This window comes from Mixophyes fleayi, chromosome 3 (genome assembly GCF_038048845.1).
Source record: "Mixophyes fleayi isolate aMixFle1 chromosome 3, aMixFle1.hap1, whole genome shotgun sequence".
NCBI classification, from domain to species: domain Eukaryota; kingdom Metazoa; phylum Chordata; class Amphibia; order Anura; family Limnodynastidae; genus Mixophyes; species Mixophyes fleayi.
In genome coordinates this window covers 64,018,615-64,046,179 of record NC_134404.1, presented here as the reverse complement: position 1 = coordinate 64,046,179, position 27,565 = coordinate 64,018,615, and the positions used below count along the sequence as shown (strand labels likewise).

Genomic DNA, 27,565 nt, shown 5'->3' with positions numbered 1-27,565 from the left:
CAAAATCCCCTTCATATTTTGCAAAGATTATATGTGCCCATTTATGAGATTTTTCCTTGCTCCAAAAATATTCTTAGCTGTGTCTCCTTTTAATAGGAGTAAATATATGTCTCCTTCACTACAGTCATTGCAATCCACAGTTAGTTTCCACGGTTAACAATGTCACTGAGAAATGTCATATATTGACATGCAGCAAGTTTCTGCAACAGCCATGTCTGAGTATTCCAACTGCTGCTTTTTCGTAAAAGCCTTATTTAATTTATCAGGAGTTATTCCAGTACGTTCTTGTACCTTATTTTAACTAGGCAAATCATGTATTATTTTTGAGAGTAGTTACCCATTAAGTATGAGATGATACAGATTACCAATGACACAAATTAAGACAGTGCTTGTAAAATGTGGACACACGGACACCCTACTTAAGCTTCCTGCATAACTGCTAACCTTTACTCTTTAGGGGAGTACTCTAAGGATTATGAGCTGCTTTGTCCAGACAATACTAGGAAACCACTAAATGAAGCTAAAGACTGCAATTTAGGAAAAGTCCCATCAAATGCTGTGGTGACCAGAAGCAGCTGTGACAAATCTGTGGATATCATTGAATTTCTTCTTGAAGCTCAGGTAGGTACAGAGTCATATGCAGTATATGTGATTATCAGTATATTCATTCGTATCTCAAGGCTGTGAATTTCAGCTATTCACTTTGCATTCATGTTTTTTCAAAAATTATTGTCACTGATGTCTATATTTAGTTTCATTATCTCAGTTGTAGTCAAAGGTCTGCAATACCATTATTGTTGCTACCTTCCTTTCATTCTCTGCGCTTGTCCTATCCCCCTCAATAACTTGCTTGATTCCAAGTCTGAAGGACATCAGAGTACCTAAGGCCAGTCCTGAGTGGAAAGTAGGTAGACTGGGAACATGGCCTTCCCCATCCTTGTGTCATTCCTGATTCTATCTTATCTGTTGCACGTTGTGTCTTTGTCCTGTTTATGTATTAAATTGACTACAGTTATTGGCTCATGGCCCTGACCTGATCTGTCTGACTATTGTCTTGCTGTGATTCCTTCCATTGGTTATCATATCAGTGTTGCTATGTCCTTAAATCATAATCCCTCTCTGCAAAGCATAGTCTCCAAACCTATCTGTCCTGGGATTCAATTATCCCTCCGTTACTGATCAGGGATTCCTCTGCTGATCATGACATAAGGCTCCAATGGCAAATGTAATCCATGGAGATTTTGGGAGTAGTATTTATTCTCTGAAATCCCAGTCTAAAAATGGAATTCATAAGTGTCATGAACATAGAGAACTTACAGTTATTCATAAGGGTTAACCCATCATATATTTGTGGGGAATAAGGCCTAAATCATAACTGCAGTGCAGTGCATATGGTATATTAATTGAATCCATTGATAAGTTGAGCTACTAAAGTGTAAAATATGAAGTCAGAAAGTCTGGTGTACGTCACATTCAATTATGTCACATTCAATCATGCAACACTAAGAAAACTGCTTCAGTTCTTACCATTTTCTCTACCAATAATACTAGCTCTGTTCCTTAGCTCAAGTCCATTCCTTCTGACTCATGTCCATCTAAATATAAACATCCCACCTGATACTCTAATCTTTATGTAGATAAACAGCATCATTGTTTATTTATAAGGCACCACAAAACTCTGCAGCCACAGACAGTCAGTATAAAAAATTATACAAAAAAGCAAATAATACATAGAAACAGAACAAGGATTTTTGAGGTTAGTGGTGAAGATGCAGACATGGGACAATGTGTAGAGAGGGCCCTTCTCTTAGGAAAGTGCTTGAAAGCTTGAAGATTGAAGGGAGAGTCTGATAATACACAGTACAGAGTTTCCCAAGAGAAGAGAAGCACAGGAGAAATCTCGTAGGCAGGAGTAAGAGGTGTAATTAGAGAAGAAGCAAGGTGCAGGTCAGAGGTACGTCTAAGAGGGTATTAGGTACAGTATCTTGTGATGCTAAGATATAGATGTATAAGGGCTTTGAAGGAGAGGGTGAGTAATTGGTTTCTTGAAGTTACGGGGAGCCAGTGTAGGGATTTACAGAGTGGTGCAGGCATGTGGAATGGCAAGAGAAAGATCAGTCTTGTTGCAGCATTTAGGATGGATTGGAGTGGTTAAATGGGTAAAAGGAAGTCCAGACACAAGGATGTTTCAGTATTCAAGGCAGGAGAAAATGGAAAAAGGTTTAGATAACTTCCTGAATGAAAAAGGAAAGCTTTCTGGCGACAAGACAATACAAGGAACTGGGTGTGTGGAGTAAAGAGGAGTGGGGCCAAGAATGACACAAAGAAAGCAGGCATAGTAGATTGCGGAGATTGTAATGTGATCAACTGGAGGGAGAGTAGCGGGGTAGTGAGACTGGGAGGAGGGAAGATGATGAGTTAAGTTTTTGATATGTTGAGCATTTGGACAGAAATTAATAAAGAGAAGGAGATGTCAGGGGAAGAGACATAGATTTGGGTGTCATCTATAAAGAGATGGCAGTGGAGGCCAAAGGAGAACTAACCTTTGATAGATCCCACCGGATAATGGGATAGGAGAGGAGTTTTTGCCAAAAGTAGACACACTAATTGAGCATTCTAGTAGGATGTAAACCAGGAGGGCATAATGCCACAAAGACCAAGGGAGTGAAGGGAGTTCAGAAGAAGAATACAGTGGACTGTATCAAAAGTGGCAAAGAGGTCAACTAGCATAAGTATGGAGAAGTGACCGTTTGACTTATTAGCAAGGGCAGTTTCTGTCGAGTGTAGAGGGCGGAAGCCCAATTGCAGAAGTTCGATGAAGGAGTAAGGAAACATTGGGGAGGAGAGAAACAGGGAGATGGTTCAAGAGAGACTTATGGTTGAGAGAAATAAGCAAGATGTACAGGAAAGTGCCAGTATAGTGGGACCATTTGGAGAGGTGAGCTAGGTGTGGGCAATCACTGGGGAGAAGGAAACAAAAGAGTTGGGAGGGAACCGAGTCAAGGGGATAGGTTGACTGGGAAGAGAAGAGTGCAAATACCTCCCCCTCAGTAACATGAGAGAAAGAACTGTGGGTGGTTAGGTGAGTAAAAGAAGTGTCAGATGTTGGATCTAAAGAGGAGATTACTTGGCAGGTGTCAATAATTGCCTTTGAAGTAGATGGTGAAGTTGAGAGCAGAGTGAAAGGATAAAATTAATCCTAGTGTGGTCGGGAATATGTGCCCGACTATTAAACTGGGGCCTTAACCACATTAATTTTTTGTTCACTGGATCAAAGTGTGCAGTAGACCCATATTGGATCCCATCATTCTTAAAATCTAGGTGTGGGTGGTGGCCTTGAAGAGGGTTTGAAGACCCTTAACCCATAAGGTGCTTAGTGGTTCCTTGGAGTAAGAGAGAGAGAGGCTCTACCTGCACTTTTGTGCACTTTTTTTGTTTTTACACTATTTTTGCTCTAGGGACATGAAAGCTGGGCTTGCAATAAAAAAAATGGTAGAAAATATTGGTTATAAGCTGCCCTGGGACAGGGACTGATGTGAATGATTAAATATTCTTTGTAAATCACTGCAGAATATTTAGGCACTATATAAATAAATGTTAATACAACTGTATGTGCATTTGTTACTTCTGATTAATTATCTCTGTCTCTGTTATAAAAACGGATTGTTTTCAATAACTGATCTGAGAGTACTTCCTCACTGTCATATTTGCAATATGTCAATGTGCTCATTGATTTAACTGAGGAATAGAGGTAACTTCTTAACAATCAACATCAGAATCTTCTCCTCTGTGAATATTCAACAACAAAAAAATGTAGAGCATTCTTTTAAATTCAAGAATTAGGGATAACCCTGGCTACATCTGTACATTTTTACCTTTGTCATAAATAGAGTACTCACATTTTTCTACACCAAAATCAAAATAATAAATAGCATTTAAGAAACGTAAAACAATTTTCTGAAAATTAGAGATGAATCACGTGTTGTAATTGATCATTTATTTCCAGTTCCAATCGTACCATAAATCCATGTGGGTACAATTATTCAGTAGGTTTCCCACGTTCGAAAATTTTAACTTACCACTTTAGAGTAAACATTTTAGGAGTTGCACAATGCCTAATAAAACAGTGTGATGCCAAAATATATAATATATTGCATTATTTGTTTAACATTCCCAGCCATCCCCATATTAATATTCTGTCTTTCCCACTTAGTGCCTTCAGCATTGCCTCCACAGATGTAGGTAAAGTTTTCCAAATGCATCTGTTATGGAATCCATGATCCCAAGCCACCTTCTAATTAACCAAGCATACCCCTATGCCTCGAACCTACTCCCATGTGTTCTGCATGCTTATGATAACATAAGTGCTCTTTGCAAATTCTACTTACACAGAATAATTACAGAAAAAATGGTGGGTGTTTTTCTAACAATACAGTTTGTTTCTTTGCATGTTTTGACTGATTATAGAAGAAACAGTGTAACCTATTTGGCTCCATATATGGGAAAGATCTGCTCTTCGAAGGCAGCACCAACAGTTTGATTCCTCTTCCATCAGAAATGGACACATTCTTATTTCTGGGAGCAGAATGGTTTAATGACATGAAAGCACTGACTGTGGGTAAGTAACACATCTGTGAAAGAATCATGTACTTGGATGTACTATATGAACAATAATATACTGTATTACTTGAAGAAAATATTTTTGTAGCTTCCAACTCCGCAACATCGCCCGCATACCCCCTTCCTATTTCAGGATTCCACCAAAACTCATTATTTCCACTCTTGATTACTGTAACCTTCTCCTTACTGGCCTCCCCCCTCTCCCACCTTGCCCCCCCCCCCCTCAGGTCTATACATAACACGGCTGCGAGACTCATCTTCCTCTTCCGTCACTCCTCTTCTGCCTCCCCTCTCTGCCGTGCCTTATACTGGCATCCCTTTCCCTACAGTATCCTTTTCAAACTGCTCACCCTCACCTACAAGGCCCTCTCCCACTCCACTGCCCCATACATCTTCAACCTCCTTTCAATTCGTACTCCATCACATTCCCTGCGATCGGTCATTGACCATGGCCTCTCCTCTACTCTGATCACCTCATCCCACTCCAGAATCCAAGATTTCTCCTGGGCTGTCCCCCTTCACTGAAATGACCTTCCACGCTCCATCTGACTGTGCCCTAATCTGTGCACTTTCAAATGGGCACTTAAAACTCATCTGTTCCTCAAAGCCTACCATCCTTCCACCTAACCTTCTCTCCATACTTTATCTCCTCGGGCCTGATTCATTAAGGATCTTAATTTGAGAAACTTCTTATTTCAGTCTTAAATACTGCCTGTTTTTTCATGTAGCACACAAATACTTGATAGCTTATTTGTACACTGAAATTTAAAGTTGATATTTGTGTGCTACATGAAAAAACAGTCAGTATTTAACTTATGTGCATTGTAACATGGTTTTGTCGAGGAGACTGAAATAAGAAGTTTTTCAAGTTAAGATCCTTAATAAATCAGGCCCCTCATCTCTCTTCCCCTGTCCCGCTACTCGCTCCTCTTGCGATTGATCCTCTCTGACTCCCCATTGTGCCTTCTGTCTGTTTGCACTCACTTTTAGGATGTAAGCTCTTATGAGCAGGACACTCTTCCCTACTGACTCTCTCCCTATTCTTCTCCTCCAACTCCACTGTGCAAGCAATGTTTGGAGCCATTGAAGTACTGGTATTTTTGTTTACTGTTCTGTACTGTTTTACCCTGTGTGGTCCACTGTCTGTTTTCTGTATGGCACTGCTGAAATCTTGTGGTGCCCTATAAATAAAGATTAATAATAATAACCATAATAATATTCATAGACACATAATACACAGCAATGTAAAACTTATTTTGTTTGAGAAATGTGCCCATAATGATACTTTCATTTTGTATTAATTAATAGTGGACCCTCCATCCAAGAATAAAGTGCACTGGTGTACACAGAACAGACTGGAGAAGCTGAAGTGTGATGACTGGTCTTCTGTAAGCGGTGGGGCTATTTTATGCACAGAGGCATCCTCTCCAGATAAATGTATTGAACAGATTGTGGTGAGTTTTTAAAGAGCATCCTTTGCTTACACATAGTGTGGGTCATTTAAAAAGCGCAAAATTTCTGCTGCATTCTGCAAAATCAGCATTAAACCAGCAGTGTGCTTCGATCACTCATCAGTCCAGTTTTACCATGGTACATAGTGGTGCTGGCCAACAAGGACTGACTCTTGCTTGCCCAGGGAAGAGTTTTCAGGGAAAAGTTTTGTCTTTCACTCTTGCTCCATTGCTAGCCTAGTGGGTTTCATTTGATGGTCATCCTCACTTTAGAAGGTGGCATGGAGTACAGATTTAGCTTTTTCCCTTCTGAGGTGGTTTAGCTGCCAAATGCTAGACATAATTACCTGCAGAACAATGAGGCCCCTCTATGTGCTATCGGCATTGCTAGATGGCTTCCTCAGCGATGAAACCAAGCAATGCCTGGGTATGGTCCCTCAAAGTTTCTTCATTACATTTCTTTTACTGACTGCTCTAGGTCTCTAACTCAGCCCATTAAAGACCTTTAGTAAAGTGTTAAAGATCTTCATGAAGCAGGCATCAACTTCCTTGCCAATTATGATCCTGGAGAATGTCAGTAGCAGAGCCTGCCTCAAGTGAAGATGACTCTAGCGATAACAATGAGCATAAGGCCCTAGACACCTTCATTATGACTGATTCTGTCAGGATGGTACTTTCAGTCCTAAATATTCAGAATTACCAAATCAAGGTCAACTCCACAATCTCTTTTCAGAAAGCAATCCCATTGCCCAGTTGTTTATCACTCAGAACAGATCTTTAATGTAATTATGTCAGGAGAATGGGTAGATCTAGATACATTTTTTTCTGCCTTCATCCCTTTTCCTCAGGAGGTTTTTAGTTCTGTGAATTCTTTTCAATTGTGGACCTTTTGCTATCAAGGACCATGGGCACAAGAGTTAGACAGTCATCAAAAGAGCCTATATTCCACTTGTTGGTCAGTGTTTATGCCTGCTTTGCCTTTAAAAATGCAAGTTTGCCTTTACAAGCCATCGCCGCTTTAAATTTTCACTGCAAAGTCACAGATTTCTGGTGACTTGCAGAAATCGGAGGTTCATACATTTACCCCTACCACTCGCCAGGGTATCAGGCAGCCCACCCGACCCCCGGCAAACTTACCTCGCTCTGGCACTCCGCTTGGCCCTGGGCAACGCCATCTTGGATTCGGGTCTGTGCGATTTATAAAACCTATGGCTGCCTCCTAATTGGCCAGGCAATTTCGGCTCCAAATACAAAAGGCACTTCTTCTATTCACTCAGTGCCTGTTCCTCAGTTGCCTTTTGGCGCCTAGACGTGGCTGCTCTCTATCTTGGCTATCTTGTCTGCAGAGCTGATGCTTCAACCAAGTACCTGCTATCTACTTGTCTACAGAGCTTACGCTCCAACCAAGTACCTGCTATTCTACTTGTCTAAAGAGCTTACGTTCCAACCAAGTACCTGCTATTCTGCTTGTCTACAGAGCTTACACTCCAACTAAATACCTGCAGATCCATCCTCTCATCTACTGAGCTGACGCTCCTTCTACTGTTCCGGTATGTCATCTACTCTTCATCGCTATTGACTGTCCCTTGTCTCCTAATTTTCCAAAGGGGTCTTGCTTAGTACTCTGGCAGGGGCTGCAAACTGCGAGCAGACGCAGCTAAGACTATACTGCTTTGCGGCGGTTCCTGGTGAACACCGCCTGCTCGTTAGACTCCGCGCCCTGTTAGAGTAGCGCCAAACTATACGAACCCTGGGATTTGCATCATAAAGACCTGCTAATCGCTTGAGACCATGACATCCCCCTAGTGTCATCTGGGCTGATGACACACTTGCTCAGTGTTAGAGATGAGCGGGCTCGGATATCTGAAATCCGAGCCCACCCGAACGTTGTCGATCCGAGCCGGATCCGAGACAGATCGGGGTATTCCCGCCAATTGCAAAACTGAAACCGAGGCTCTGAGTCATAATCCCGTTGTCGGATCTCGCGATACTCGTATTCTATAAATTCCACGCTAGCCGCCACCATCTTCACTCGGGCATTGATCAGGGTAGAGGGAGGTTGTGTTAGGTGGTCCTCTGTCCTGCTATATCTCGTGATGTGCTGTGCTGTGCTGTATTCTGCTCAGTCCAGTGGTGCTGTGTCCTGTGCTCTGTCCTTCTGAGTTCAGTGGTGCTGCTGGGTCCTGTGCTGTGTCCTGTTCAGTCCAGTGGTGCTGTGTCCTGTGCTCTGTCCTTCTAAGGGCATTGTTATTTCCCCATTATTCCCAAGTTATAAAAAAAAATTAAAAAAAAATAATTATAAAAAAAAGAAATTGAAAAAAAATATCAAAAAACAATCCTGCAGTATAAGTCCATTGGTACTGCTATATTACAAAGTTCACTGATTCTGCAGTATAAGTCCCTCTCTCTATCGTTGTCAATAACTCCACTATCTCCTCTGTCACCCAACTCCGCTGCCTGGGTGTCACTCTTGACTCCTCTCTCTCTTTTGCCCCCCACATTCAATCCCTCGCCCAAGCCTGTCGCTTCCAACTCCGTAACATTGCCCGCATCCGTCCCTTTCTCTCTCAGGATGCCACCAAAACCATCATCCATGCTCTCATCTCCCGCCTCAACTACTGCAACCTTCTCCTTACTGGCCTCCCCCACTCCCACCTTGCCCCCCTCCGCTCTATACTCAATGCGCTGCAAGACTCATCTTCCTCTCACGCCGCTCCTTCACTCTGTCTCGCCTTACACTGGCTTCCCTTCCCCTACAGAATCCTTTTTAAACTCCTTACCACCACTTACAAGGCTCTCTCCCAGTCTACTGCCCCTTATATCTCTAACCTCCTCTCCATTCACACTCCTGCCCGCACCCTGCGCTCAGCCAATGATCGCCACCTCTCCTCCACACTGATCACCTCTTCCCACTCTCGAATCCAAGACTTCTCCCGTGCTGCCCCCCTTCACTGGAACGACCTCCCTTGCTCCATCCGTCTCTCTCCCAATCTATGCTCCTTCAAACGGGCACTTAAAACTCACCTGTTCCTCCAGGCCTACCAACCATCCATTTAACCTCTCATCTCTTCTGCTCATCATCATCATCATCATCATCACCATTTATTTATATAGCGCCACAGATTCCGCAGCGCTGTACAGAGAACTCATTCACATCTGTCCCTGCCTCATTGGAGCTTACAGTCTAAATTCCCTAATATTGACACTCCCACACACAGACAGACAGAGAGAGAGGGAGACAGGTAGACACTAGGGTCAATTTTGATAGCAGCCAATTAACCTACCAGTATGTTTTTTTTTTTTGGAGTGTGGGAGGAAACCGGAGCACCCGGAGGAAACCCACGCAAACACAGGGAGAACATACAAACTCCTCACAGATAAGGCCATGGTCGGGAATTGAACTCATGACCCCAGTGCTGTGAGACAGAAGTGCTACCACTTCGCCACCGCCCTGCTCATCCTCCCTTGACCCCTCATCTCTCTCCCCTTTGATTCACTGGCTCCCTTTTGTGCCTGACTTTGTTTACCTTCCCTTAGGATGTAAGCTCGAATGAGCAGGGCCCTCTTCCCTCCAGTCTCCATACCTGTTCTTCTGCTCCATCTCTACTGTATCTGCCCTCCCGGAGTTTCTGAAGTACTGGTACTATGTGTTTATTGTTCTGTACTGTTCTACCCTGTATAGTCTACTGTATAGTCTACTGTTTGTACTATGTGCGGCGATGCGGAAACCTTGTGGCGCCCTACAAATAAACGATAATAATAATATATTACAAAGTTCGCTGATTCAGCAGTAGAAGTCCAGTGGTACTGCTATATTACTGCAGGCAGCTGTGCAGTGGAATTCAGACCATTTGAAGGCGGAGGTATTGTGACCCCAGTACCAAATTGTGTACCGGGACCACTGCACTATGCAGTGCAGAAAGCTACCTCGGTGAAACGTTTTGGACTAAAAACAATATTGTGAGGTGTTCAGAATAGACTGGGAATTAGTGGAAATTATTGTTATTGAATGTTATTGAGGTTAATAATAGCGTAGGAGTGAAAATAAACCAAAAAAACTTTATTTTAACACTTTTTATGTTTTTTTTCAAAATAAATCCAAAACCTTAAATCCGAACCAAAACCTTTCGTCAGGTGTTTTGCGAAACAAATCCGAACCCAAAACCTCAAGCAAATCCGAATCCAAAACAAAAAACACGAGACACCAAAAGTGGCCGGTGCACCTCCCTACTCAGTGTGGTCAGTCCTTCCTGGGCAGCAAAGCCAAAAACAGCCATAACATTATATATAGATTACGTATTATATATTTCAATATTAGTGTACTATAAAATATCTAAAATGGAATCATATAGATAGTGTAAACTAGGGTCATATATACTTAGAAATAATAGTACATCTATCATGAAATTGAAAAATAAGTATTCCTGTCTCTCTATAGCCCGCACACCCCTCCTGCCCCCACCCACCTTAAATCCTTGCTGTAACACAAGCACTATCATCAGACATTATGCTGGAGCGTGTTGCTGCCCTGAACTGTTTTCTTATGTAGCTTTTGCTATAAAGCTGGCATGTATACATGTTGCCCACCAATAACTTCAGCGACTAATTTGTCAAGTGTTAAAAAAAGGTCACCCAGGTATTCTCTATGCAAGTACAAAAATAAAGTACATTGAGGAGCAGAAGTTGGTGAAGGATATAACATAAGGATGTAGTACAACTGGTGTAGATAAAGAGGTACCAGGAATTTATGGTCTCTTCTCTCTCCGCAGAAAGGTGAAGCCGATGCGGCCACACTGGATGTAAATCACATGTATACAGCACTGAAATGTGGACTGGTCCCAGCATTAGAAGAGTACTACAACAAAGGTGAGATCAGACTAGTGTGTCATGGCTGCCAGCCAATATTAATTCAAAGTCTCTCAGCTGTATTGATTAGGAACAAAATACATCCTATTGACACAAGATTTGCCACACCATGGGTTGGTCCAGAGTGAGCTTGTGGCCTCATATCTCCAATTCACAACTAGTCCTAGGGGACTTTTTTTGTTTTATTTCACACAGATAATGTGTCAGCAGAATAAAGTTGATGTCAGTAAAGTCTTAAAGTTATTATCAAAAATGTATTTTTTAAGGGTACACTTAAAATACCTGGCAAATATGGAGGAAAAGGCAGTGTATTTCCTCTTTCCTCCAAGTTTGTGCTGCCATCCACTGGAGGTGTGTCCGGAGGAAACAGGAAGAGTGAGGGGACACATAATAATGAGATTAATCATTACCATGCAGTGTGCTGCATCTCTCCCACCCCTCCCCCCTGCCCCGAAATTCTCCTCTGCTCCGTATTTGAGTAAAACTGCATTATATACATTGCCGCTCTGCTCCAAAAATAAAGCACTGGGGCTCTATGTGTATTAGTACATATGTATCTTTGTATTGTCTCTGAAATTTTACTAAATCTTTCTGCATATTTAAAACAACATTGAATTATATTATATTGCAATACTATCATTGACCAGTTCGTGAAATGTAAAGAGTTGGAGAACAATATGTCCTTACCCAGAGGTTACCGTTCTTATCTTGCATGTAAGTTAAATTTTAAAGGGTTGCAATTCACCATTCTATCCTCTTTTGGTAGATGACCTCAGCCTATGCAAAATACACGGATCAGGAGACAGAGGTACGCAGGCTAAGTGGATTCAGAATAAATACATAAGAATAAAATGGATCCCAATATATATATATATATATATATATATATATTCTATAATATAAATGCTTAGTGGCATGTGTTAGTCTGTCTGTGTGTGTGTGTGGAAAAAATTAAACCAAGCTGCATCGCCACCTGCTGGGCGGAGTTATACACTGACCTACTAAATTCTTAGTGTGTGTGGAAAAAAAAATTCAGAAAGGGCTGAAATTTGGTATACTAAGATGTTTTTAATTTGTTAATTTAATTTGTTAATTGTTGAAAGTGTTTATAAAGATTTAAAAAAAATATATATATATTTCTTGAAGGAGAAGTGACAGTTGGGAGTGGTTGGTGGTTGCCGGGGGTGACAGTGGGGAGTGGTTGGTGGTTGCCGGGGGTGACAGAGTGAGAGGAGTGTGATACTCAGGACCGCTGAGAGAGATCCCTGTGTCTGGATAGACATCTGGATAGATGTGGCGATGAAAATGAAGGATGAGGTGATGGAGAATAATGATGATGTGGTGACATGTGGACAAAACCACGTTAAAAAAGGGCGCTTGCGTCGGGAAGTAACGCTCTTCCCCTGAGGAGGCCTGGGCTATGGCCCAAATGCATGACAAGAACCTTTTTAACACCTTAAGTAGCTTGATTTGACTAGAATGCATGAGTATCATGCACGGGTTAACTTGTGTGTGTGTGTGTGTGTGTGTATATATATATATATATATATATATATATATATATATATATATATATATATATATATATATATATATATATATATATATATATATATATATATATATATATATATATATATACACATTTGTTATCAATACCACCCACATTTAATATTTAGGCCTCCCTCCAACCCCAACATTAAAATAATAGTGTTCACATTTGATAAAGAGATATATTTCCCTCCAACCAGCCCCAACATTAAATTAATAGCTTTTACATTTAATAGATATAACCATTTCCCACAACCATCCGAGTATTAAATAATTAATATTCACATTTAATAAATAGCCCTCCTCATCAAACTCACCACCCCTGCATTAAATTAAAGGTCCTGTCGCCTCACTTTAAATAATAGGTCCCACAATTAAATTAAATTGCCCCACCAATAAATTAAATTGTTCCACCACCATCCCACAAATAAAATAGCACCCATAAAATAATTAGCCCCACCTACACTCTACCATTACATTAATTGCCTACCTCCCACATTATATTAATTATTATATATATCATATTTATATAATATATATATATATATATATATATATATATATATATATATATATATATATATATATATATATATATATATACACACTCACTTCCGTCACAAATTATATTAACCCCCCCTCCTTGCCCACACACATTACATTAACATAACCCACTTCCTTACCTCACACATTAAATTAACATACCCCCTCTCCCATTCCTCACACTTACCCTGTTCCAGTTGCACTGGAATGACACCTGTCACGTTATGGGTTTCCCATGTAACATCTTCTCGTATGTGAATAGGAGGAGCAGGCTTCTAATGGAGAGCAAGGGACGGATCATAAGCTCCACGGCCAAATGAAGGAAGGTTGCTGTTTCCGAAGGAGGGACCATCGACCAACTACCGCACTGTACTTGTGGTGGTACTCACTTTCCCGATGACCGAAACACCAGCAAGACTTACCCCGACTACTTGAGGGCGATGCAGTCATTCCTATCTCATTCATTTATAATTCCTACTGTTTGTAAAACTGACGTGAAAGTATTGCGATGAGTGAGTAAATTACATCACTCTGTGACTCTCTTATTGCTGTTGTTAAGGGGGTAATGGAAGCAGGTGGCACCTGTACAATGTTCAAGCGTTTGTCAAATAATATTGTACAGCTGCCGCCTGCTTCCATTACCCCCTTAACACAGCAATAAGAGAGTCGCGTCGCAGAGTGGCGTCATTTACTCGTGCCGGAATCTTCAGTGATTGCAATACTTTCACATCAGTTTTACAAACAGTAGGAATAAGTCTTATCAGTAAGTCTTATCACCATACTTGCCAACTCTCCCGGAATGTCCGGGAGACTCCCGCATTTTGTGAGAGTCTCCCGGACTCCCGGGCGAGTGTGGCAATCTCCCGAATTCTGCCCACTTCACTAGGAAGTGCCCCACTTCCTAGTGAAGTGGGCAGAATTAGATCCCAAACGCCGCGATTCCCGGTGAATCGCGGCGTTTGGCCCCGCCCCCGCTGTCAAATGACGCAATTTGCGTCATGACGTCACAGGGGGCGGGGCCGAAATGACGCGATTTCGGCCACCCCGCCCCTTCACGCCCCCCTCCACTGGCTGGCTCCCGGAAGGGAGCTGAAGAAAGTAGGTAAGTATGCTTATCACTGTTTCGGTCATCCGGAAAGGGTATCCAACCCCTATACTTGCACCGGCCCAAAAATTAACTTTGGCTGCCCCCATGCACCCCCAGCCCAGCCCACCTATGCAGTACAGAGTACTTAGATGCAATGCATACATTGCATTTAAGTAATGAGATTATGTTTATTATTATTTTATTTTATGCAGGTCTTGCTAGCTAATTTAGATATATAGAGATCTAGTCTAATTATTTTATGTTATTGTGTTTTATTTTATGGTTATGCATTTTATTAAAGAAATTAGTTAAACAAAATATGAATCGATCCATGCACTAAGTTTCTTATAAGTCTATTACTTTCTCTGTCTGGCACCTGATATTTTTCCAGCGCTTTGAGTGTAATCAGATTTGTACTATTATCAGGTTTAGAGGCGCTAACAGTCTTCTTCATAGCTGCAAATTAATCTAGAGCCAGTGGAGTGTTTTTATTAATAGAATTTATATTAATATACATTCGTTAGATATAGGTTAATTATTAACTAGAATACTCAGCACTTGAGGTATTATTGGAGTTTGTTTGTTTCTATTAAAGTCTATAGGGACATCCCAAATATACACATCACTGGGCATGCCTAGTGGGGTGCATTCATAAAACCAGAGCTATAAGGGCATCTTCACAAGCTAACAAATGTGGCATTATGAGACTTTATTAATAGGGTGATCCAATCATTGTCATTTTTACAAGAATGAGGCAACACCATAATTATTAGTATTCAGTCATCACTATAGTGTACTGTTTGGGTCTGCTACTAGTTTTTAGAAGCAGAAAATCAGTTGGCGTTAACAAATATTTACCTAGTTCTGCGCATATTTCAAATAAAACGTTCTGATAACAAAAGTTGGAAAACTATTGTGAGGACTGTATTTGCAGATCAGCTGCTGTCCACGCAGTCTGACCAAATAACAGTTCCCCATGGACCATAGATGGAGAACATTGGAGATGTATTTCAGTAATGACAGAACCACATCCCCTTTAAAGGTTTATTATTTAGATTGACTGAATACTTAGGGCTAGATTTACTAAGCTGCAGGTTTGAAAAAGTGGGGATGTTGCCTATAGCAACCAATCAGATTCTAGCTGTCATTTTGGAAAATGCACTAAATAAATGAAAGCTAGAATCTGATTGGTTGCTATAGGCAACATCCCCACTTTTTCAAACCCGCAGCTTAGTAAATCTAGCCCTTAGACTACAAAAACAGGCTTATATGGCTTAGCACTTTTTTGCACGATTTACCATGTGTCTTATAGACAGTAAATAATAATTCTTCTCCTTCTGCTCTAGATTTCGGCACACAGTATGCTGTAGCCCTGGCAAAAAAAAGCAACAAAGGTATCTCATGGAATAACCTTGAAGGCAAGAAGTCCTGCCACACAGGTGTAGGTCACGCCATTGGTTGGAATATCCCTGTTACTCTGATTACTAAACAGACCAATAATTGTGATATTGGTGAGTGTAATACAAATGATGACTATTTCTACTAACCAATTGCAGTTGCTCATTTATCTTCTGTATCTTCGACAGCATCCAACAGAAATTAGTAGATTCTGCAGTACACCTCAGTGTCGATTATTCTACCAAAGTAGTGTGTTAAAGAATTATCAAGAAGAACCATTATTCAAGTTAATTGTAGAATGTAGAATTATGTTGCCTATACAGTGCCTAATATTACGAGGTGCAAAATTGCAGTGGTACTGCGCAAAATCCTCCTTGTTCCGCCACATTCCTCGATTTGCACTGGTGCCTCTAGATTTCTGACAAAATGCAATGGTTTACAAAGCAATAAGGTGGCACTTGTGAAGGAGCACACATTTTGAGCTAGCAGATAGGAGGCATTAGGGGATCTTCACTGGTTTTTCCTTGTTTTTATGAAATTTCATCCGTGAATATGGGTGAATATGGGCTTTGGGATATCCGTAGTTGAATGAAGGAGAAAAGGTAATATATTTACTTGTTGTTAAATCCTTTTCCAATGCACCCAGAATGTCCCTTAAGGTGATGGCTTATCTGCTCAAGTTTCTTGTTCCTTGAAGCGTCATTATTTTTATTTTGGTATATTTGCACTGACCCTGCTTGGCAATGAGAAGGGTTAGGATAGCATAGGAGGAGAATTGTTATTCTTCACGTGTCCTGCATCCCATTGGTTGAGCTTAAGCCCAAAATAATGCCTGTGTTCTCCATTGGCTTCAAATACGCTAATAACAACCTTTTTTTGTCCCAAAAAAGGGCCTCGTTTATGTCTTAAATATGTCTTGACTGTAAGATGACATTGGGGCTGTCTTTATATCCAGTGTCATACATTTAGATTTGAATACATTGTTGTTCGTACACCTACAAATGTTGTTTCCCATATAATATGTGGACTTTGCAAATGCTGTCCCATTTAAAGTATTGACCAATGCTGTAAAAATTAAGATGTTTCGTGGAGCTAGGAAGGGTCTGCAGCCCTTGTTATTAGGGAACCCCCCGGGTCGTTACTCCCATGTGGTGAGGTTAGAACCTTGTCACAGGCCACAGCATCCTAAGAGCTGTGGAGACAAAGACTCACACCTCACCAAATGGCCTCTCCCTCAATGCTTTGGTCACTGGAGTCTCCTGTGCTCTCTCTTTTAATCACTGAACAATCATGATTGATAGCCTTAGAGAAAGTATCCTTAATTTCCTGATACTACGCCTTAGAGTGTCAGTCAGTGACTGTTTGGTAACCAAAGTGAACAGCGGGGAAAAATGCACTGTACGGGTGCAAATATACAAAATATCCAAGCCTTGAAACTTATATAAATATCTCTTCAGGTATGCAGTTAGGGGCATTTGCCCAGCTACCCCCCCCCCCACCCTTCTCCCCAGTAATTGAATCACCAATGTGGGGTTCCCCGCCCTACCACTATTAACCCTAGTGCTGCCAGCCTACTGTTGGTTGCGTGAAAATCGGGGAAACATTTGCGCGGGGTTCCTCCGATTTTCACATAACCAGCACTAGGCAAACCAGCCTGGGGTGGGTGGCATATAGCAGGGGGACCCGCGACAGGGGTCCCCCTGACATAATGGCAAACCAACCCCAGGCTGTTCATGAACATAGCCACGAGTACACACATATATTTACATATAGATACACCTCAGGGTACTCAGGTTTTGGGGTATCACAATAGCAACCAATCTCATTCTGGTTATCAATTATATACTTCATTCTACAAATTGACAGCTAGAATCTGGTTGCTATAAGCAACATTTCCACTTTTTTAGTAAATATACCCCCTGATGTAGTCAGACTGTTGGTACAAAGCACTGCCAGAACCCTATTGTTAATGGAGCCTGGGACAGCCATCATGAAATAAAGTTACACGGAGTAGATTGATCCAGATGGAAATATTTTTTGGTCTCAAATATGGAATCTTACTGTGTTGTACATAATGCATTCTTATTTATTATAATGCACAATAAAAAAAAATCCCCTTTCTCAATGTGCATGCTGCCTGTACCCACAAACATTAACTAGGAAATGTAGTTAAACATTGTGCCCAGTAATGCCCACATTCTCATTGTAAAAGTCAGTGTAGCCGGTTCAACCCAGGGCTTTGTTTTTGTGTGTACCTCTCTCCACATGTATGTCTCTGCCCTCCCCGCTCTTTGTATGCTTTTGTACATATTTCTCTTTCTGTGTCTGTCTGTGTGTTTCTGTCCCTTTCTCTAGTCCACTTTGTGTGACTGTGTATCTCTCCCTCTGTCTCAACAGCCTGGTGTTTGTGTGTTTCTGCACTGTGACTGTCTGTCTCTTTCTTTCTCCTATTTTGTGTGTATGCCATTCCAATCTGTGCAGAACCCCTTTCTAGGCTCCCATGTGCCCCAGTTTTCCCTGGATAGTCCCCATTAGTTCACCCCAAAATCTGTACTGCCAATACTTATTGTAGCATACACAATTCACGCTTCCGGGGCACCCAAGCGTATGGTGGGTATAGATTCCCAGAACTGTTTTCCTTTATTCAAGACCTAAAAGGTCTTTCTTTTCCTGGTTCAATTCCTACCTATTGAACTGCTCCTATAGTGTTTCTACCTCTGGCACATCCTCCCCTCCACTCCCACTATCTGTTTGCGTCCCACAAAGCTCTGTTATTGGCCCTTTAATTTTTTCATTGTACACCTCTTCTCTTGGGGCACTAATTCCCTCATTTGGCCTCCAATACCACAATGCCCATAACATATTTCAGTGTCATGATATTTCCCCTTCAATGGTTTACTTACACTGGTCTTACAGCTATCTTCCAATAGCCGTTCCATTTTAGAAGTTACAATTTGATCACAATGAACCAATAAGAACAACAAATTGAAATTTACTGTGCACTGTTTCATTGGAAATCCGTGTTCCAGAGTTCAGTCATTTTTATTATCTTTACTTGCTATGGCAAACAATAATTGAGTTGTGAGTAAAGAAATCATATTAACTTACTAAGGAAATACATTAATATTCATTGGCATTTATCTATCCTGGACAGGTTCCTACTTCAACCAGAGCTGTGCTCCTGGATCGACTCTTAATTCCAACCTTTGCAAACTGTGTATTGGCGACCCTGAGAATCCCAAAGCAAATACAAAATGCTCTCTAAGTGATAAGGAGGCTTATTATGGCAATGAAGGTGCCTTCAGGTAAAAGAAACCAGAGACTATTGTGCAAAGTGTGGAGAACAGTATTTGACAATCCAGTGGGACTCATTTACAAAGCTTCTATAGGTGTAAATGTGCTCATCATCATCATCTATTTACATAGCGCTACTAATTCTGCAGCGCTGTACAGATAACTCACTCACATCAGTCCCTGCCCCATTGGAGCTTACAGTCTAAATTCCCTAACATACATACACACACTCACACTCACACAGAGACTAGGGTCAATTTGATAGCAGCCAATTAACCTACTAGTATGTTTTTGGAGTGTGGGAGGAAACCAGAGCACCCGGAGGAAACCCACGCAAACACCTGGAGAACATACAAACTCCACACAGATAAGGTCATGGTCAGGAATTTAACTCATGACCCCAGTGCTGTGAGGTAGAATTGCTAACCACTAAGTCACCAAGCTGCCCCTTTATTTGTCAGCCTATCACAAACCCAGGTGCACGCCTACTTCACAGTCTTTGGAAGCACACCAGTAAAATCATTCTGTGCCTATATTTTTGAGGTTTGCGTACTCCGCAATATTAAGAAAAAGCAAACACTTTCAATTCCAAGCTACTTCTACTTTAGGAACACTCCATTTATTAACTGTAACTATTCAGTTTTCTCCTGATCTGTTTAACTGTTTAACTTAATTTAGGCTGTTATTAATCGTGACAGTGAGGGGACATCGGGACTTTATTACATTCCACTTTAGTATGTTTAAATGTTGTTATTACATTGTTCATTAAATTGCACTTAGACATGTACTGAGCAGCAGAAGTTTAAATCTTTAGTTTAGTACATATCTAAAGATCCAAAATACATCTCTTTGAAACTATAAGGATAAGGTCCAACCCCTTCACCTCTGAGGTTTTGGACAATTGATGTCCTTTTGCTGGGAGATGAAGGCTGTGCACCGTCCTGCCAAGCTGGTAACATCCATGAAAATTATTATTATTTATTCTTATTCTTTATTTATAAGGTGCCACAAATTGTCCAGAGCGCCATCCTGATTACAAACAATAGACCATACAAGGTATAACAGTATAGAACAATAAACGAGTAACACTAAAACTCCAAAAGCTCCAAGCATAGTTAGTACCCAAGTTGCTAGAGCAGACCTAATAGGTAGTGAGACAGAAGGGAAGAGGGCCCTGTTCATAAAAGCTTACAACAGGGAGGGCAAGCAGACACAAGGGACTCAGCGGCGGGGATCAGAGCAAGAGGAGCACAGTGAGTGGGGAGGATTAGAGGGGGTGAGGTAACCAAGCATAGGAAGATATTAAGGCAGATGTCGGGCAGGCTTTTAACAATAGGTGAGTTTTCAGAGCCCGTTTGAAACTGCTCTGACTAGTGGAGAGTCTGATAGAAGGAGGGAAGTCGTTCCAGTGGAAGGGTGGTAGGCTTTAAGGAACATATGAGTTTTAAGTGCTCATTTGAAGGTGCACAGATTAGGGGACAATCAGATAGAGCATGGGAGGTTGTTCCAGTAGAGGTGGCAGCTGGGTGAAATCTTGGATTCGGTAGTGGGATGTGGTAATTAGATGTGGTAATCATCATCATCACCATTTATTTATATAGCACCACTAATTCCACAGCGCTGTACAGAGAACTCAATCACATTAGTCCCTGCCTCATTGGAGCTTACAGTCTAAATTTCCTAACACACACACAGAGAGAGAGACTAGTGTCAATTTGAGGAGAAGAGACTATTATTGGCCGAACGCAGAGGACGGGAGGGAGTGTGTACGGAGAGGAGGTTGGAGATGTATGGAGTGGTGTAGTGAGAGGGGGTCTTGTATGTGAGGTTGAGAAGTTTCAAGAGAATTCTGCAGGGGAAGGGGAGCCAGTGTAGGGATAAGCAGAGAGGGGAGGCCGAAGAAGAATGCCGTGAAAGAGAGAAGTCTAGCAGCTGCATTAGGTATAGAGCGAATGGAAGCAAGATGGGAAATGCACCCTCTCCCCCCTTTGTATATGTGAAATAATCTTGTGCTGCACAGTTAAATGTTTTTGCGTGCTGGTGCACCTAATCCATACTTGGCAAGGAACCACTATCTGATCTGCCCAATTGCTCCCATCAATCAGGGAAAACTTTTTCCATCCCTAAATTATGAAAACATAGGTTTAGAGTTTGATCAAACATTATTTGAATTCCTGGATTGCACTTTTGAAATAATAAATGACCTTTACAGTCTGAAAAACAAATGACAACAATGATATATATTTACACTGTGATAAGCTGAGTAGGGGCAGTCGCTTATCATAGGCCTATTGAGTAAACCTGCCGATTTTTGTAAGGTAAATAGTCATATCTGTGCAAAACCTCCAATACACTGCAGCAATGGAAAAGCAATGTCCACATTGCTATTGCTCAGTGACCCTTAATTTTCCCAGAAACCCCTATGCACAGAGAAAACCTCTTTGCTCACATCCCTCTTTGCACAAAAATACTAGTATTGCACAAAATTACCCAATATATAACAATGAACCCAACGTGGCATTGACCATCCTCCGAGATGGTGACTCACATAAATACCATTAGAGTCTCCTTGCAGACATTGGAGATCCCCAATTAATCACAGGTGAAATATAGATAAAATACTGTTCATCCTTATGTATTTACTTATTGATTTATTTAAGCAAAATAAAAAGTACAAAACTGCCCTTTGGAGGACTCAGAGTTGTCCACCACTAGAATGTCAATTTCTTCTAAGAGCGACTTGGACACACTCCCTGGAAAATACAACTACATACTGGGAATTAAAGATGAGCGCACTCGGATTTCTGAAATCCGAGCCCACCCGAACGTTGCCGATCCGAGTCGGATCCGAGACAGATCCGGGTATTGGCGCCAAATTCAAATCTGAAACTGAGGCTCTGACTCATAATCCCGTTGTCGGATCTCGCGATACTCGGATCCTATAAATTCCCCGCTAGTCGCCGCCATCTTCACTCGGGCATTGATCAGGGTAGAGGGAGGGTGTGTTAGGTGGTCCTCTGTCCTGGTAGATCTCGTGCTGTGCTGTTTAGTTCTGTGCTGTGCTGTTTAGTTCTGTGCTGTGCTGTGCTGTGTTCTGCAGTATCAGTCCAGTGGTGCTGTGTCCTGTGCTCTGTCCTGCTGATTTCAGTAGTGCTGCTGGGTCCTGTGCTGTGTCCTGTTCAGTCCAGTGGTGCTGTGTCCTGTGCTTCTAAGGGCATAGTTATTTCCCCATTATTCCCAAGTTTTTAAAAAATAAAAAAAAAGTTATCAAACAAAAAATAAATAAAAAATTTTTAAAAAAAATAATTATAACCAAATTTGTAAAAACAATCCAGCAGTATAAGTCCATTGGTACTGCAATATTACCAAGTTCACTGATTCAGCAGTATAAGTCCAGTGCTACTCTCCTGTGCCGCATATAATTTTTAAAGGCTTTGCCGAGTGTGTGTGGCTTAGGGGTACGCTCTCTTGTGCTACATATAATGGAAAACCAAAATTTGGAGTATAAAGTAGGGAAAGATCAAGACCCACTTCCTCCTAATGCTGAAGCTGCTGCCACTAGTCATGACATAGACGATGAAATGCCATCAACGTCGTCTGGCAAGCCCGATGCCCAATCTCCTAGTACAGGGCATGTAAAATCCAAAAGCCCAAGTTCTCAAAAAATAGCAAAAAGAGAAACTTAAAATCATCTGAGGAGAAACGTAAAGTTGGCAATATGCCATTTACGACACGTAGTGGCAAGGAACGGCTTAGGCCCTGGCCCGTGTTCATGACTAGTGGTCCAGCTTCACCCAAGGATCTAAGCCCTCCTCCTCCCCCCCTACAAAAAATTTAAGAGAGTTATGCTGTCAGCAACAACAACAAAACAGCAAAGAACTCTGCCTTCTAAACAGATGACATCACAAATCCCCAAGGCGAGTCCAAGGGTGTTGTTGGTTGTGAACCCTGACCTTCCCATCACTGTACGGGAAGAGGTGACTCCATCCAGCATTTGCAGCACGCCCTCTGCATATGCTGGAAGGATCACCCACAGTCCAGTTACAGATTTGGCTAATGAAGGTGTGAATGTTGTACACCGGGAGGAGGATATTGATGTAGCTGGCGCTGAGGAGGATGTTGATGATTATGATGCAGACAGATACCAAATTGCCTTTCTCAATTTCTATTTATATTCTAGATTATATAACGGCTGAATAGTTTTCTGTTTTACTCCTAGTGGAGAGGGGATCTGATGCAGACAGATACCAAACTGCCTTTGTCCATTTCTTTGTATATTTGAATTTCTAGTTCTACAGTCTATGCAGGCTGCTTTATTTATATTCAACTACAAGTGTAGGGCGGGGGGGGGGCATAGATAGCCACCAAAGAAACGTGGTCAATTTAATTACACTTTCTAGCTCCACAGTCTGTGCAGCCTGCTTTTTTTATCTTCAAAGTATTTATATTTACAAGCCTTGCAATCTAAATTAAATAGAGGTAGTGACGTGGTAGAACTCCAAAAGGCAGTTTGGAAGCCCCTGTACAAACTGGCTCTATTTTTTTAACTGAGTTGTCCCCCCTCCAGTGTGTACTCGGAAAGAGTTTTTAGTGCAGCGGGGAACCTGGTCAGTGAGCGGCGAAGGAGGTTGCTTCCTCACAACGTTGAAAAAATGATGTTTATAAAAATGAATAATCAATGAAGTACAGCACTGCCCTCCAGACAGTACAGAGGGACTGTGGTTGTGGAGTCCAGCGGGGACGAATTGATAATGTGTGAGGAGGAGGAAGTACACACTGTAGGGGGAGAGGAATCGGAGGTTGAGGATGAGGACGACATCTTTCCTCAGTAGAGTCTGTTTAGTTTGTACAGGGAGAGATGAATTGTTTTATTGGTGTGGGGGCCCAAACAAACCAATCATTTCAGCCAAAGTTGTTTGGTAGGCCCTGTCGCTGAAATGATTGGTTTGTTAAAGTGTGCATGTCCTATTTCAACAACATAAGGGTGGGTGTGAGGGCCCAAGGACAATTCAATCTTGGAACTTTTTTTTTTGCATTATATGACCAATCAACAGTCGTTTGCCATGTTCAAAAAGTAAAACCAAATTTAAACAAATTCAAGAAATTAAACCAAAAGTAAAATGCCCTGTCATAATTTAAAACAAGAGGTATTGACGTGCTCTAGAACTACTGTATTGTTGTTTATATTTTATAAACACTACACTTGAAAGCTTGAGTCTTTCAATGAAAAAGTAACTCTCCATTGCACGAATATTTGCAACAGGGACAATTTTAGGGTTAAGAAAGTCAACAAATAACACTTTGACGCTGTCTGTCTTTATAAACACTACACTTGGAAGTTGGAGGAGGTATTGTGGCCCCGGAACCAAATTTACTACCGGGGCCACTCCACTGTGCAGTCCATATTTAGGTGTATCAGATATTAAACAATGGTGACAGTTGATGCCCAATTTTTTAATTATATTGTTGGCGCTGTAAAATATTGTGTTCCGGGCACACCACACTATGCAGTCCATACCCTTTTTTGGTGGAATTCTGACCCGTGGAGGGTTTTTTAATTATATTGTGGCCTCGGTACCAAATTGTGTACCGGGGCCACCACACTACGCAGTCAAGAAAGATAGATGCGTATCATAGATAAAGTACATTCAGTGTTGTGGGGCAAATTGAAAAATATTCAAAATGCACTGTCATTATTAAAAACAAGAGGTTTTCACACGCTGAAACTCCAACATGTATATGATGGAGGAGCAGCCGTATGTGCAGTGTAATGCAGACCTGTTGAAGGTTTTCTATATATTTTATTGTGGTGGCCAGTGGCCAGTCCCCTATGCAGTCCAGATACTATTTTTGGGTGTAAATAAGACCTGTTGAAGGTTTTCTATATATTTTTTATTGTGGTGCCCAGTGCCCACTACTCTACGCAGTCCAGATACTATTTTTGGGTGTAATGCAGACCTGTTGAAGGTTTTCTATATATTATATTGTGGTGGCCAGTGGCCAGTCCTCTACGCAGTCCAGATACTATTTTTGGGTGTAATTCAGACCTGTTGAAGGTTTTCTATATATTTTTCATTGTGGTGCCCAGTGCCCACTACTCTATGCAGTCCAGATACTATTTTTGGGTGTAATGCAGACCTGTTGAAGGTTTTCTATATATTTTTTATTGTGGTGCCCAGTGCCCACTACTCTACGCAGTCCAGATACTATTTTTGGGTGTAATTCAGACCAGTTGATGGGTTTTTAATTATATTGTGGGGAACACTCCTCTACGCAGTCCAGAAAGATACCTCGTTGCAACGTTTTGTACTAAAAAAAAAAAATATTGTGAGGTGTTAGGTGTTCAGAATAGCCTTTAAATTAGTGGAAATGATTGTTATTGAATGTTATTGAGGTTAATAATAGCGTAGGAGTCAAAATAAGCCCAAAAACTTGATTTTTACACTTTTTAGTTTTTTTTCAAAAAAAATCCGAATCCAAAACCTTAAATCCGAACCAAAACCTTTCGGTACGTGTTTTGCGAAACAAATCCGAACCCAAAACATCGCGAAAATCCGGATCCAAAACACAAAACACGAGACCTCAAAAGTCGCCGGTGCACATCCCTACTGGGAATCCTTATGGGGTACTACAGAAATAGCTCTGGTCTGCCTGTACCTAGGCCACAGGTATACAAGGTGTGCAGGGTACAGTCTTCAGTTATACAATATAATATATATGATACAAATCATATTTATCTATGTCAATGTATATATAAACATTAAGCAGTTGACAATGCTATGACATCTCATTTCCAACACTTGTATTTTGATTGTAGGTGTCTAGTGGAAAAAGGAGATGTGGCTTTTGTATCACACACTGTTGTATTTGAGAACACAGATGGTAAGTGAGAATGTCAGTGTGAAACAAAATGTACAATGTATTCACCACAGGTAACATAAAAGTAACAACACCTTCCCAAAATCACTGATACACGCTCTGTGCTTGTGGCAGTCTCGTGGCATTGTTTGGGATTATGAGATTATATCATTGTGCCTTCACTGTATGTAAACACATATATTCCAGGGTAAGATACAAGTTTTCAGTAAATAAAACTGTGAAGACAGCCCAAAATGTATTTTAGGAGAAAGTAATTCATATTTTCACAGTCAAGTGTACACAGTCAAACAAAGCAGAATTTTGATTTCCACTTAACTTACTTTTGCCGCTCCCTATACCTGGAGATGAGGATCGGGGGCGTACAAGCGCAAGTTATTTACAGTAAGAGCATGCACACATATTGGGGATGTGGCCTATTTAGAGTAGGTTGTATATCCAGAGGCTTATCATTTGTTGCTCCTGAAGACCTAGTATGATGATACTTGCTTATGATTATTTTCATTAATATGTTTACTAGTTAAAAATAAATAAAAAATAAACGGCATCAGTTCTATAGCTTGGGACAAAAAAACATGGATTCCCCCCTGCAAAAGTGACAACCAGCTCAAGACTGTGACAGGCTGGGCTGGTCATATTTTAATAAGGAGACCCACAGTGTGAGATCCATCTTTCATAATGTGATGCCAGTCCTAGCCTGGTCAGTACGGGCAGAATTCCCAAGGGTAATCGGGCACGCAAAAAGTGTACATACCCCACCCTTCCCCCAGGCAAAACCGGCCCATACTGAATAGAATTGGGTTCATCCTGGCACCCAAAAGGATAGTGGGGTAATAGTTCACAGTGATAAAATCATTAAGGACATTTGCAAAACTACAAGTACCAGCCAGCCCAAGTACCCATTGACTGCTTGGGTGTCTTGCTCTTGTAGAACTACAAATTCCAGCATGTCTCTTTTACCATTTTAAGTATTCTCCTAAATGTATATGGAATCTTCTGTCTTGTGTCATGAAGTAATCCAGTATAGATAATAGCCCTGATAGATTAAGGAGTACCACTGTGTTTAACCCATCAATGTCAGTTACGCTCATTCATTTGCTGCAGGTTTCCCTGTTATATGGGTAATCAGCTTAGCCTGGTATAGATTAGTGCAGGCTGCCACTTTTGCAGGGGACCCTGTATTTATTAACCCCCTGCTTTAGCAATAACCAGCCCAGGCATAGAACTGGTTTTGACTGCTAATTTGGGAGGGGAAGCACACTTTTTTTTCAAATGTATTTATTTTTAAAATGGTTTTCATCATGACCAAGTTGATGATGATGACTGTGGGCCTATTAAGATTTGCTTAAAGCATATCTTGATGGAACTGCATATTCACAGTGTTTTGAGTTGCACTCATATTAAGATATGTGCGACGCAGAATATACACATTAGGCCGTGGACATAGGTTGACTCTTGCGTTATACCCTCAAATTGTGTCCTACGCTAAATGAGGTCTGATGGCTGCAAATGTGAATTTAGCACTCGTAAAATGCACAAAAAGTGTACCTTTCACCTACACAATGGAGTCAGCTATTTTGAGGGCTGAACTATGTCAGGAATCACAGAGGAAGTTTAGGAATCAAACAGTTAGACCTATTTGACTCTACCTGATTCAGAGGCGTGGAATCTAACAAAGGGTACTTATTCCCCAAAGACCCTCGCAAGGAGGTATGGGTTTAGCTGCTATCCCTCCGCAAGTCATGGACCTCCACAGAGGTATCAGACGTGACCAGCAGGTAGATGAAAACCAGGCATGAATGTAGAGGTACATGCAGTATATTAACCCGGAGCTCACTGTCGGGGATGGTATTACCAGGAACACACTTTGGAACAGAGG

At 41.3% G+C, this 27,565-nt stretch overlaps 1 protein-coding gene across 3 annotated transcripts in view; it reads left to right on the top strand.

The window, feature by feature from the left end:
• The window catches only part of LOC142143610 (uncharacterized), a 98,404-nt gene that overhangs the window by 56,847 nt on the left and 13,992 nt on the right, over nt 1-27,565 (top strand). For all 3 annotated transcript variants that reach the window (XM_075201585.1, XM_075201584.1, XM_075201583.1), the window contains 8 exons: nt 458-621; nt 4,468-4,618; nt 5,929-6,074; nt 10,841-10,937; nt 11,704-11,745; nt 15,465-15,629; nt 18,671-18,821; nt 25,628-25,692. In XM_075201585.1, the coding sequence (XP_075057686.1) occupies nt 458-621; nt 4,468-4,618; nt 5,929-6,074; nt 10,841-10,937; nt 11,704-11,745; nt 15,465-15,629; nt 18,671-18,821; nt 25,628-25,692 (981 nt within the window). The remainder of the gene's footprint in view (nt 1-457; nt 622-4,467; nt 4,619-5,928; nt 6,075-10,840; nt 10,938-11,703; nt 11,746-15,464; nt 15,630-18,670; nt 18,822-25,627; nt 25,693-27,565) is intronic.